Source organism: Microtus pennsylvanicus, chromosome 13 (genome assembly GCF_037038515.1).
Source record: "Microtus pennsylvanicus isolate mMicPen1 chromosome 13, mMicPen1.hap1, whole genome shotgun sequence".
Lineage (NCBI taxonomy): Eukaryota > Metazoa > Chordata > Mammalia > Rodentia > Cricetidae > Microtus > Microtus pennsylvanicus.
The window spans coordinates 34,664,562-34,678,767 of record NC_134591.1 but is presented as its reverse complement, the minus strand read 5'-3'; the positions used below and the strand labels follow the sequence as shown (position 1 = coordinate 34,678,767).

The 14,206-nt window shown below is 40.9% G+C and overlaps 1 protein-coding gene and 1 non-coding gene across 3 annotated transcripts in view; both read left to right on the top strand.

Moving 5' to 3' along the window:
- Window positions 1-522: 522 nt before the first annotated feature.
- LOC142834566 (U6 spliceosomal RNA) lies at window positions 523-624 on the top strand. Its single transcript, XR_012907646.1, has one exon. It is a non-coding gene; the product is annotated as a U6 spliceosomal RNA (small nuclear RNA).
- Window positions 625-731: 107 nt separating this feature from the next.
- The window catches only part of Tm2d1 (TM2 domain containing 1), a 34,575-nt gene continuing 21,100 nt past the window's right edge, over window positions 732-14,206 (top strand). Inside the window, exons 1-3 of one of the 2 annotated variants that reach the window (XM_075944711.1) lie at window positions 732-926; window positions 3,220-3,293; window positions 11,344-11,452. In XM_075944711.1, the coding sequence (XP_075800826.1) occupies window positions 760-926; window positions 3,220-3,293; window positions 11,344-11,452 (350 nt within the window). In that variant the 5' untranslated portion in view covers window positions 732-759. Of the gene's footprint in view, window positions 931-3,219; window positions 3,294-11,343; window positions 11,453-14,206 lie in introns of both variants that reach the window. The other variant, XM_075944710.1, reaches the window with a different exon arrangement.

Below are 14,206 nucleotides of genomic sequence, written 5' to 3'. Positions count from 1 at the left end.
CTGCCCTGCGAATATTCTGATTCTTAGCCTTGTATTTTACATAGTCCTTGAACTCCAGTCCTTCGTCTTGTGTACGAGGTAATCACACTCTGGTCAGAGGAGAATGTGCTTTCAGAGGCTTCTAGACAAACGAAATCCAAATTCTTCCAACCATAGGGAAACCTCCATCCTTTGGGGCTTCCAATGGTGGTGCCCACTAGGACCTGGGACAAGCATCTAGGTGAACACTGGGTCCTTCTCTTAGTACCTAAGTGCCTGTTGGACTCATCACGAGGAGATTCAGGGAATTCTACCTGGGAAGGCCCCTAATTGTGTATTTATTATATTCATTTTATTTATTTAATTTTATGTTTGTGCTACAACACGTGTGTGGAGGGCAGAGGACAACTTGTGGGAGTCAGTTTTCTCCTTTTACCTTGTGGGTTCTAGTGATTGAATTTAGAATGTCAGGCTCAGAACAAGTGCCTTTACCCACTGAGCTATCTCCCTAGCATGGTGTATTTTTTTTTTTAATTCCCTTGCTTGCTTTGGCAGCACATATACTAAAACTGGAACGATACAGAAATTAGCATGGCCCCTGTTCAAGTATGACAAGAGAACATACGTTAAAAAAAAAAAAATCTCGCTAGCGTGACTGTGCCAGTTTACTCCAGGGAGCAGCCTTCCGAAGACCCAAGCAGCCCCATTGGAGCCAGGCCCCTTTAAGGCCTTTCCTCATCTCGGAGGCGGAACCGGAAGCGCGAGGACGCGGTGCCCGTCATGGTGGCCGCCTGGCCCGCGGGTCGGGCTTCCCCAGCGGCGGGGCCTCGGGGCCTCCTTCGCACTCTGTGGCTCGTGACGGTCGCCGCGGGACACTGGGGGGCTGCTGCCTCCGGCGCCGTCGGGAGCGAGGAGACGCCCAAGTGTGAGGACCTTAGAGTGGGACAATATCCTCCGGAGAGCCGCCCCTGTCAGGCGCTCAGCAGGACCCGGGGCTGTGGGATAGGGACCGTGGCCTCGGCTGTGGCCCTAGGGACAATGGACCCCAGGAGGGTAAGCGGGCTGTGGAGACCGAGGGCTGAGCCCTGCGTACCTTCCTGGCCCGACCAGTGGCTGGCACTTCCCTTTCTGATGGGCTGTGTTTTTACCGGTGCGCTCGCTTATTCAAAGGCACATACATCCCTGCTTTGTCCCAGGAACTGGAATTGCAAAAATTGATAGACGCCTCCCTGAAAGTTCGCAGGTGTCAAGGAAGACAAATAGTACAAGGGAGCCAGTGCATGTTTCTCGTTTGACGTTAACGTTACATGTATCACCTCCAGCCATCCCCAGATGGACTGCCAGGCAATTGTGATCTTAGACCAATTACCATTTTATGTTTTAAAATAAGAGATCCCCTTAGAAGTTTTAAAATGTAATATTTATATTAATATTTTGTGAGAATCTCATCCAATGGAATTTGAGTATAGTCACAGCGACTTTTCGACCTCTAACTCCTTTCAGATCCGCTTCAACTGTCCCACTCCCTCTTAACGCTTCCCAAAACCCCTAGGGAGCCAAATCCCTGTTGCTCTTCTCCTCAGAGGTGTGGGCTATCCACTGAAGCATGCATGATTGACCACGCTCTTAAAACTATGACTGTCTAACTGAGAAGCCATCCACTGGCAATAGTTCCTCAGTTAGGGATGGGGGCTCTTGAATGGGCAAATTATTTATGCCTATTTTCTTATGAATAAAACATGCTGGTATCAGGGACACTCGACTTAAGGGCATTTGTATTAATTAGCACAGCACTTGTGCTGTTATTTACAAATGACAAATCTTAATTAGGATTAGGTAAATTGTCTTATTACAACAGAATTGAAATAGAGGAACAAGGTGAAATGTGTGTTATACTCAAGCCACTGTGTTTGAGCAAAACTGAGTACTGACACAATGCCTCAAACATTTGTCTACAGATGCTCAAACCTGCAGAAGCAAGAAAGGCTAGGAAAAATGTTAAAATTCCGAAAATTTTATAACATCTGTATGCGAATTTAGGAGAGGCATCTATTAGACTTTCACAGGCTACGTCAGAATTTGCTAATCCCAACAAGCACGGAGTTTCTGACATACTGAGTTTAGCCTTGTCTTAGGAAAAACACGAGTGTCCTAAGAAGTGACTGAGCTGTAGAACTCTGCACACTGTCTTCATGGCCTGACTAAAGACAGAATTTCCAGGAGTGACTTAGAAGCCCTAAGAAAGGATTGAGCCCTGACTAGAGACATCTTGTATGTACCACACCGACTCCATTGGAGTGTGAATTGTAACATCTTTAGACAGGAAAACTTGAAAACATTCTCACTGGTTTCGCACCTAGGAGAGGGGTTGTCAGAAACTTAAAATCCTACTGAAGTCACTGACCATGCGAAAAACATCCACCTTCCTGCAGTCAGATGTAAGTGTCCCAGGCTTGGAACCAGAATACTTGGTTTGGCTGCCTGTCTACATGGCTGGATAAGCCACTCTTAAGTTTGACCCTCATCTGTGCCTTTGTGGCATAGGAATAACAAATGGTGTGTTCCTTGCCTCTTTGTGTTACAGGAAATTAAGTGTGAATTGGTTGAATCCAGAGCTCTGGAAATTGATTCGCTTTTAAACTTAAAATAATTTTTTCAAGGTTTTTATTTATTTTAGTTTTTTCGAGACAGGGTTTCCCTGTGTATCCCTGGCTATCCTGGAACTCAGATCTACCTGCTTCTTCTGCCTTTCTTAGCACTGGGATTAAAGACATGAGCCCACACCGCTGGGCGAGATTTTTAATTTGATTGTTTATTCCCTAATTGTTGTTCTCTGAAGATGGCATCATCTGCTAGAACTTTTGGTAGAAATTTATTTTATACAACTTTTCTATAATAATTTAATTTTCAACTATTATCTAAGTAACACTAAAAGTATATTAAGGTTTGGTTTGGTTTGTTTTGAAACAGGGTCTCTCTCTGCTTAGCCCTGGCTGTCCTGGAACTCACTCTGTAAACCAGGCTGACCTTGACCTCACAGAGATCTACAAACCCTTGCCTCCCAAATGCTGGGATAAAAGGAATGCATCCCCACACCAGATTTAAAAGTGGTTTTGTATCTGAATTTGTTGACTAATGCAACAAAGTCTCTCTTTTCATGTGAATCAGTAGGAGTTATAAGACATTTAAAACACTATTTTATGCTAGAAATGTAATTTAAATTTCCTTAACTTTTTAAACATATATTTGTAAAGAACCAAAAATAAACGATGCTACGCAAGAACCAGTTAACTGTACAAACTACACAGCTCATGGTAAGATTTCCAGAATCGTTTCTTTAAAATATTTTATAAGATTTTACCTACTTCAAAGAATAATGCATAAACCCTAAGGGTAATTATTAAATATGTTTTATGTTGTGTTAGACATGATTGTTCAGTTTTCAGAACAATTTATATTTGGAAACTGTTTAAAAATTGTAAATATTCAACTAATTGATTAGTTAATTTACTAATTAATTTTGGTGCTTGGGATTGAACCTAGGGATTCTTGCATGCTCTTCCAGAGTTATAGCCAGTCTTACTTTTTAAGTTAAAAAGCAATTTTTCTTAATTTATAAGCTGGGGTGTTTTCTATTATTTAATACTTATTTAAAACTTTAGAATCTGTTTATTTAGCTCATGTCTTTAAATTTTTATTTAAGTTTATTTTTATTTGATATATGAAACATAGCTATTGAACATAATGTATGATGAAATGTTTTGGGGTACGTGTATAATACTTAAATCACAATAAGCATATCTTTCTCTTTAAATAGCTTTAGTTTTTTACTTCCCAAGCTTTGTTACAGAAATCTAAATATAGTTCTTTAGTCAGAGTTTTTTGTTGTTTTGTTTCCATCTATTTTTAAGACAAGGTCTCACTGTGTAAGCCTTAGATTCACAGAAATCTTCCCGCCTCTGCCTTCCCAGCGCTGGGATTAAAGGTGTGTCCTACCCTACTGTCTTAGTCACTGCTCTATTGCTGCAAAGAGACACGATGACCAAGGCGACCCTTACTGGGGGCTTCCTTGTGGTTTTACAGGTTTAGTCCATTATCAGGGCAAGGACATGGCAGCGGAGATGGCACTGGAGCCGTAGCAGAGAGCTCCATCCAGATCCACAGGCAGAGAGCATGTCTAATCTTTCTCAGATAGTGCTACTCCCTGATTAGGAAGCATTCAAATATATGAGCCTATGGGGTGGGGTATTTTTATTCAAAGTATCCCAGATGCCCAGCTACTTAGGGCTTTTATATGTTCCGTTTTCTTATTTAAATAAATTCTGAAAAATTTTATGTGTATGTGTCTGAGTAGATGTATATGTACTATGTGCATGCAGGAGGCTGTGGAAGTCAAAAGAGAGGATTGGATCCCCTGGAACTGGAGTTACCAGTGGGTGTAGGTGCTGGGACTATGCAATACACGTGTGCTAAGGTCAGGAGACCCTGCCCTAGTCCTTGCCTTTTACCCTGTTCCCAGGTGTCAAGCCAAGGTGATGGCAGCAACTGTGCTTACTCACTGAACCATCTGCCCACCCTTGGACGTGTGGTTTGGTTTTGGTTTTGGTTTTGGTTTTTCAAGGTAGGGCTTCTCTGTGTCGGAGCCCTAGCTGTCCTGGAATTAGCTCTTTTAGACCAGGCTGGCCTCGAACTCACAGAGATCCGCCTTCCTCTGCCTCCCAAGTGCTGGGATTAAAGGTATGCACTACCACTGTCTGGCTGATCATGGCAACTCTTATAAAGGAACCATTTAATTGGGAGTGTGCTTATAGTTTCAGAGGTTTAGTTCATTATCTTCATGACTGGGAGCATGGCGACACACAGGCAGACATGGTGCTGGAGAAGGGCTGAGACTTCTGCATTGTGATCAGCAGCAGCAAAAGAGAAGTAGACCTAGGGAATTCTGAAACCTCACAGCCTACCCCAGCATTCTGGAGGCAGAGGTAGGTGGATCTTTGCGTTTGAGCCCAGCCTGGTCCACAGAGCAAATTCTAAGACAGCCAGGGCTACACAGAAAAACCCTATATCTTAAAAGAAAAGAGAAAAAAGAATTATAATTAGACTAAAAAACTACTGTTTTGTCTTTTGAAGACCTGACTTTAGATAGTCTGCGGACAGAGCTAAAAGGCTGTCTAACAAGGAAATGTGTCCCACATGTGTTAGTTTTCTGTCACTGGGATAACATAACTGAGATAAAAAATGAAATGAGGAAAGATTTGGTTTTGATTCGTGGTTTTGGAAGTTTCAGTCCATGACTGGCTTATAGTGATATTTTGTTTTGTAACAGATAAAGCTTTTCTGAAGATCAGAGTGCACAGCTAAACCACTAGTTTACCTTAGAGGTCAAGCAGTGGTGCCACACACCTTTAATTCCAGCACTTGGGAGACAGAGTCAGACGGATCTCTGTGAGTTCAAGGCTACCTTGGGCCATGTAAGGTTGAATTTGTCCATAAGAGAAACAGAGCTCACACAGAGGTGATCCCAGCGCTTGGTATCATATCATACACCTTTAATCCCAGCACTAAGAAGGTAGAGACAGGAGTGATATGGCTGGGTGGAGAGAGGAATATAAGGTAGGAGGACATAGAAGCTCAGATGCAGTCTGAAGATTCAGTCTGAGGATACAGTCTGAAGTTTCATAGAGCGTTCAGTCTGAGAATTCATAAAGAAAGGATCTCCCTTTTGGTGTGATGTAGAAGTAAAAGCTAATGGCTGGTTGTTGCTTCTCTGATCTTTGGGGAAGCTTTATTTGTTAGATTACTACACTGGCTGGCTCCCTTGCTTTTAGGCATGTGGTAAGACAGAAACACTCTAATGGAAAGGCTTGCTGGAGGAAAATTGCTCATCATTTTGGCAGCCAGGAAGCAAAGAAAGGACAGGCTAGAGGTAAGGATAGTCAAAGCCATGCCCAGTGACCTATGTCCTCCACCAGGTCCCACCCCTTGGAGTCCTAAGGAAGTCTGACACTGAGCTTACATTAAACTGTTGGACTTTAGTTTTGCTTTGATTTGTGACTGTCGCCTGATTCCTTCCTCTTGGAATAAGAAAGTAGCTTATGTCTGATTTTACAGGGACTTGCAGTTGAGATGTTTGGGGTATTTTAGATAGACTATGGTTATTTTAGAGACAGTATTTGACACAGCTGGAGTCAGTTTAGAAGAGGGACTCTCAGTTGATAAAATGCCCCCACCAGATCGGCCTATGGTGGATTTTCTTGATTGATAATGGATATGGGAAGGCCCAGTTCTCTGTGGGCCGTGCAGGGTGAGCAAGCCATGAGGAAGAGCTGTAAGCAGCACTCTTCATCCACTCTGGATCAACTCCTGCCTCCAGGTTACTACCCTGCTAGAGTTCCTGTTCCCACTTCCCTCAGTGGTGGACTGTGCTGTGGAACTGTAAGCTGAAGTAAACCCTTTCTCTGATTTTGGTTGGTGTTTTATCTCAATGGACACTCTTAGCTGAGACAGTGGACGTGAAAGTGCAGCCGCACTCATGCCCCAGCCCGTATGTGGAGCTCATGGGCAGTTTTATAGCATTGGTCCTAACCTTCCATTTTTACGTGTGCTCTTGAGGCTCGGAATTTGAAATTGAAATCAAAGTGTTTCCAGATTCCTGTGCTCTCAGACTCTAGAGCACAATTATTTCCTTTTCCTCCTTTCATATTTCTGATGGTAGCCAGTGTGGTCGTTTGAAAGAAAATGGCTCCCAAAAGAAGTGGCACTATTGGGAGGTGTGGCCTTATTGCAGTAGGTGTGGTTTGTTGGAGGAAGTGTGTCGGTGGAGGTGTGCTTCAAGGTCTCATATGTGCTAAACTCACACCCAGTAAGACAGGCCACTTCCTGTCATCTGGAGATGTAGGACTCTCAGCTAATTCTCCAGCACCATATCTGCCTGCCCTCCTCCATGTCCCACTATGATGTTGATGGACTGAACCTCTGGAGTGTAAGCAAGCCACCTCAGTCGAATGTTTTCCTTTATAAGAGTTGCTGTGGTCTTGGTGTCTCTCCACAGCAATAGAAGCCCTAACACAGCCACAGATTCTTATCATTCCTTGTCTAGCAATCTTTGCTTCTACCTCCATATAGCATCCTCCCTGTGTGCCTTCATATCCTCGGTCCATGTATCCAGTTTTTTTGTTGTTTTGTGTGTGTGTTTGTGTGTTGGTTTTATTTTTGTTGTTGTTTTTGTCTCTTTTGAGACAGTATTTCACTATGTAGCCTTGACTAGTGTAGCTCTCACTGTGTAGACCAGGCTGGTCTTGAACTCACAGAGATCCATCTGCCTCTCTGCCTCCCCAGTGCTGGCATTAAAAGTGTGTGCCACCATGCCTGGCCATTTTCTTTTTTATATAAAAGGTTAGTACCTACTCTAATAATGTTATCTTAACTTGATAACTCTACCAAGAACCTATTTCCAAATAAGGTCCCATTTTTAAGGCATAATTTAGTCTATAACAAATGCTATTATATATGTATTTTTTTAAATGGGAGGTTTGTTTGTTTGTTTTTCTAAAAACAGAGTCCCTCTATGTTGCCCTAGCTCTCCTGTAACTCACTTTGTAGACCAGGCTAACCTCAAACTCACAGTAGATCCACCTGCCTTGCCTCCCCGGTGCTGGGATTAAAGCATGCGTCACCACCACCAAGCAGAAATAAGATTTCTTAATTTTACAAAAGATCCTTTTCAAAGATGATGATGAACATCAAATTTTCAATTTTATTTTAAATAATACTATAGCATTGTAATTTTAATACAGAATTTAATGTGCTGGAAACTACATTTTTCTAGCTATTTAAATTCATAATGAAAAATTTCAAATGTCAGATATGTGAAGCTTTAAAAAATGATTTAGGAATGAATGATGAGAGCAAAAAAAATTTTCTTTTTCTTTCTTTTTTTTTTTTTTTTGACGGGGTTTCTTTGTGCAACAGTCCTGCTGTTCCTGGAACTCACTTTGTAGATCAGGCTGGTCTCAGACTCAGTGAGATCCACCTGACTCTGCTTCCTAAGTACTTAGATTAAAAGCGTGTACCACCACTGCCTGGCTGAGAACAAAGCTTTTTGAAGAGTATCAATCTCAATTTGAGAGGGGTTCATGTAGAGTAGACTGGTCTTGAGCTTGCTGTGTAGCCAGGAGAATGGCTTTGAACTTCTGATCTTCTTGCCTCTACTTTCTGGGTACAGGGGTTTGCAGGGATATGCTACCACGTTTGTTTGGTTAACAATGGATTGGATAATTCATTGTTTGGGGTGTCTAGTGGTGTCTGTGGCTACTACCCGCCATGCTAGTAGCAGCTCTCCTGTGGTAATAACCAAAGTGCCTCCAAGAATTACCTGATGCCTTCTGGGGAGCAAAATCACCTTAATTAAGAATTATTGATCTAGAGGGCTGGGGAAATAGCTCAGCGGTTAAGAGCACTGACTGTTCTTCCTAAGGACTCGGGTTCAATTCCCAGCACCCACATGGCACCTCATAACTGTCTGTAACTCCAGTTCCAGGGGATCTGATACCTTCATACCAATGCACATAAAATAAAGTTAAATAAATTATTAAAAAAAAGAATTGTTAATCTAAGCCAGACATGGTGGCTCACACTTATAAACAATCCTAACACTTGGAGCCTGAGGCAGGAGGATTATGAGTCTGGTTGCAGATTGGTATCTTATCTCAAGAAATAAAAACCAAAAGGCATAAAATTACTGATCGATCCATGTGTAGTTACCTGCCTATAATTCTGGCACTCAAAGGCTGAGGCCAGCCTGTGGTACATACAAAGATTTAGTATTCTCTTTTGCTCTTTTTCTCTCTTGGAAGACTGAATCAAGGGCCCTGCTCATGCTAGCCAAGTACTGAACTGCTGGTACATTCCCTGCCCTTTGTATACCTGCCTTGTGTATAACTGTCCAAATCATAACAGTATCATGATACTTAAAAACTACAGCATTACTAGTCACCATCGCAGGGTTTTCCATAGCATTAGAACTTAATAACCTTACAACCAACCTCTCACCAAACAAATCCTTACCTGGCAACCTATTCTCAACTTCCCTAGGTTACTTCCCGATAATTATACACCGAATTCTACCCACCAAAACACTCAACATAAGCTTTAAAACAGCCCTAACCCTACTAGCCCTAGTCTGTCTCGAGAAAGCAATTCTACCTTCCCCACCTCTGCCTTCACAACCTTAAGCAACCAGAAAGGAACATATGCCTTGCTGTGAATCTGGAGTCATAGTGAAAGTAGCTATATGGAAAAACAATTGTTTTGTGAGCGTTTTTATTGAAAGCTTTTTCTGTTATACTCTGTATCCTTTAAATCATGATTCAGAACAAGTCACTTTGCAGTGGGTTACAGGTGAGTTGATGTGTTTTCTTTTAGTTGTGTAATTATAAAGCTTTGGCCTTAACTACAAGGAGTCTTGATTACAGTCTCTCTTCTTAGCAAAATAGGCTAATGTGATTACTTCTTTACTTTCTTCTCCTTCATTTTATATGATAGTTTTTAATTAAATTGAATCTGTGTCTTTTATCTTGAGTGCCACCTTGATTTAGATTTTTAAAGTACATTAAATAAAAAGTTTATGGATTGTGTGGTTTGAACTGTGAGGATTCTAAGAGATTTCTGGACATCTCCTAGTTTTATGACACTGCTTTCTTTTTTTTAAATATACTTATTTTATTTTATTTTGAGGCAGGGTTTCTGTGTTTAGTAGCCCTAGCTGTCCTGGAACTAGTTTTTGTGGACCAGGCTGGCCTCGAACTCACAGACATCCTCCTGCCTCTACCTCATGAGTTAAAGGTGTGCTCCACCACCACCCGTTCATCACTGTTTTCATGTACTACTCTGGCTTCAAAACAAAACAAAGTCTGATTTGTTAAAAGCCTTATAATAATTACAAACCAAATAGAAAATATTTTCCTTTCATAATAGAGCCATAAAGTCTTTGTGTATTTTATTATCCAGAGTTCTAGTTTTAACATTAAAAAAAAGTAAACCAAAACCCAGAGAACTATGATTGTTGGTGGTAATTGTAGAGGTAAACTTTTGCTGAAACTACCCTAAAATATTAGTACTTTTAACATTCACTGAAAGGCTCTGTCTCAGTAGTTGAGTGCATGCCTACCATGCCTTAGGCCCCAGATTCAATCCTTAGTAGCACGTGCACGTGCATACAGATGTTGAAGAAGAAAATGTTTATTAAGCTAGGCATGGCATCACATGTCTTTAATCCCAGCTCTTGGGATGGGAAGGTGGGGAAAAGAAGGGCTTCAACGTCAGCCTTGGCCATGTGCAAGCAATTTGACGCCAGTCTGGGCTTTAGGAGACCTGGTCTCAGGCAAACAAATAATATATGGTACATAGTTTTATATATTTAACCACAGTGGTCCTGTGATGTAGGTGATCTTAGTGTCATTTTTACCTACAAGGAATTCAAAGGCTGAAAGAGACAAAAATAACCCAGATAAGGTCATTCTTACTTCAAAGTTCTTTACACAAGGAAGCTGTAACACTTTTAGGACAGTTTCTGCCTGGCACACAGTAACATCTGTACTACTAATTTATTGTGTCTTGGGTTGTGAGTATGGATTGATATGCTGAAATAACACTGTATCAAGACCTAAAAGGAATCAAGACCCAAATATGTTTATGGAAGCCATAAACAGTGTACAGTACAGTAGTTGCCTTGTTGCTGTGTTGAAATACCTGATAAACAGATAAAGGAAGGGGATATTTTCCCTCAGTGTCAGGCGGCACAGGCACAGGCAGGAGCAGGAGGCAGCAGATGGTTATGTCCACAGTGAGGAAGCAGCAGCAAATGCTGGTGCTCAGCTCACTTTGTCCTCATTTAGGACGGTCTTCCCTAGCGAGGTAGCCTTAATTCAGAGAGTTCTTGACTGTTTCTATTGCAGTCAAGATTAACCATCACAAATAATATAAGCTGGAGATATAAACCATAGATTATGTTAAAATAAATTGATAATTGCCAAATATATTGCTAACAAAAATTCAAGTATGTATCTTAGAGCGGAAATTTAAAAAATAATAATAATTTGCAGTTCTTTTGTTTTTAGAGGCAAAGACTGAACTCCATGCACAGATCTAAAACAGTGTGGTGATGTTTATATTATTGTACGAGGAGACTACTATCATATTTGCCTTTCATATCCATGCATTTCATATATATAATGCGGTTCTTTAACTTCTACTCTAGGTTAAAACCTTCTATCACATATTACAATGGGAAGTAGTTGTAATGTTATAAGTTCTTCTGTGCTTTGCCAATCTTGAGGGAAAAAAATTCACTTTTTCTGTCTTTAGTTCCATGTTTTCCAGCACCCAACATAATTTGTAAAGATTTCAGCGGTAATGAAACACATTTTACTGGAAATGAAGTTGGTTTTCTCAAGCCCATAGCTTGCCGAAACGTGTAAGTACATTACTGAAAATGAAAATGTTGTATCTTGATTTCATGGAGTGAAAGATAAAAGAGACATGTTAAGGGGAGTCCTGCAATTCTAATTCTTATCTTCTTGCTTATGTTGGCAACCCTCAATTTAGTTTATAATTTATAAGTACAGTTCCCCAGCCAGGAATGGGTTAACTTATGAGATAATAAAGGATTGAAGGTGACTCAGGCCTTGTGAAGTGAGTTTATACCATCAAGTGAGTTATGGATAAGTTCTGTTTTCAAAATTTGAATACAAATAGGCATTTACTTATTGTAGCAGAAAACTGTTGTTGGTTGTTTGTACACTATGTCAGTTACTCTCCTCACTGCTGTGACAAAAGCAGTTTAAACAAGGGTTTACTTTAGCTGACAGCCTGAAGGGAGCAGGTCGGTATTGCAAGGATGGCACGGAGGCAGGAGCTGGAGGCAGCTGGTCTCATTGTGTTCACAGTCAGGAAGCAGAGAGAGGGGAAGCAGAGCTGGCTCAGTTGTCCAGGACCCAAGCCCGTGGAATGTGCTACCCACATTTAGGGTGGGTTTTCATACTCCAGTCCAGACTAGAAACTCCTCAGAGGGTTGCCCCTAGGTAATTCTACGCCCTGTCAATTGAGGGCACTAACCATCACACTGGCTTCACCTTTGGAACAGATGAATGGTAAATTAGGCAGACAGAGTTCAGAAGCTGGGTGAGTGTGGGATAGTAAAGGAACAGCTTCAATTTGAGAACTTTTAGAAACCTTACATTCAATTTCTCTACTATGAACTAAAGACATAATTTATTTTTCCACCTTTTTTCATTCCTGGCATCATATTTATATATATATTATATATGTTATAAATGTAAATGGTTCTGTTTTATCTGATGGCACATATTTACACTTGTGTTAAGACATAACTAATATTTGGATTTTTCCACAGCTTTTTCCAGAATCCTTAGAAAAGATTAGGAAAATAAAAATTATTCCCTAGCATGTAGGTGTCATTTGCTCAACTTTTAAATTATAGATTGGTACTTCTACCTTACACATTTCAAATGACAGAACAGATAATTAACATGTTAAGTGCTGGTATGAGAAAAACACGATGGCCCTTAATACAACTAACAAACTCATCTGTTGAGAATCCCAGCTTGCTCAGGTTGGACCTTACAGTGATTGCCTGCCAAGGTAACTATGCTCTGTTAGTTAGTTAGTCTGAATTTTCTTACAGTGTCTCAGGGTAGGTTGGACTGAGAGAGACTGAGATGTGCTAAATATGGTTACAAGGCATGGATGTCAGTTTTGATAATGAATATAATCATTAGGGAAAATAAACACTCCAAGTCTACTAGCCAATTTATTCCCCTTTCATAGTCAAATCAGCACATCCCAAATATAATTTTTTGATGAGCATTGAATCAAAACATGTGATTCCTTTAGTGGATAGTTTTCGTGTACGAGTTACACACTCAGCATGTCCTTCATCAGGGTGTACAGCATGTGTACAACAAAGGCCAGCTGTGAGTAGCCTCTCTGGACAAAGGCCAGCTGTGAGTAGCCTCACTGAACAAAGGCCAGCTGTGAGTAGCCTCTCTGAACAAAGGCCAGCTGTGAGTAGCCTCACTGAACAAAGGCCAGCTGTGAGTAGCCTCTCTGAACAAAGGCCAGCTGTGAGTAGCCTCACTGAACAAAGGCCAGCTGTGAGTAGCCTCACTGAACAAAGGCCAGCTGTGAGTAGCCTCACTGAACAAAGGCCAGCTGTGAGTAGCCTCACTGAACAAAGGCCAGCTGTGAGTAGCCTCTCTGAACAAAGGCCAGCTGTGAGTAGCCTCACTGAACAAAGGCCAGCTGTGAGTAGCCTCACTGAACAAAGGCCAGCTGTGAGTAGCCTCACTGAACAAAGGCCAGCTGTGAGTAGCCTCTCTGTCAGACTTTATTTGCTGTATTCCCTTTCCATTGGCATGTTTTTATTTTCCTACTCTTGCTAGCATATTTTTGAAAATATACAATATTAATACTCAATTAAATTCTTTTTCAGTATTACAGACATAAACACACTCTGTAATATAGTCTCCAGAAACTGGAGTTTGGTAACCACATCTATTGATTACTAAGCCATTCAACTATTTATACTGGTCTAAATACAGACTAAATTTCTATAAATTTCAGTAGTTTAGCACAATAAGAGTTCTTTTTCACTCATGATATGGTCTAGTTGGGTTATGATATGAGCAAGTGCGGGTGGTCCCACATAGCTATGCAGGGCCCAGCTTTTTCATGGCTTTACTTCCTCTAGAGTCCTTTCCATTCAGACAGTAGATAAGAGAGAGATGAGGGAACCCTCTGTAAGTTTATTTGAAGGATGAAATTGAGAAATAGCACATACTTCGGCCTTCTTTCCATTGACCAAAACATTGTTATGGCTGCATTCAATTGCAAGGTCAGCTAGGAAACGAAGTTCACCTGATATGAAAATTAGAAATGGTTTGGTGAATATCTAGGCAGTCTCTGCCCTACCCGGTTGTTCTTCAGCATGATTTGCATACATAGCTAATTGCTTTTGTATTTCATTCCCTTTACCCGCCACACTCTAAATAATTGTTTCTATAATACTTACTCATCGACTGTTGAACATTCTGTGTAGCACCATACTGGAGTTTGCCAGCAATTCTTATTTCTCTGTCAAATGCTATTTATACTCCATATTAAAATCACTCTAAAACATTGGCTATTTTCTTTTTTTAAAAAAATTCTT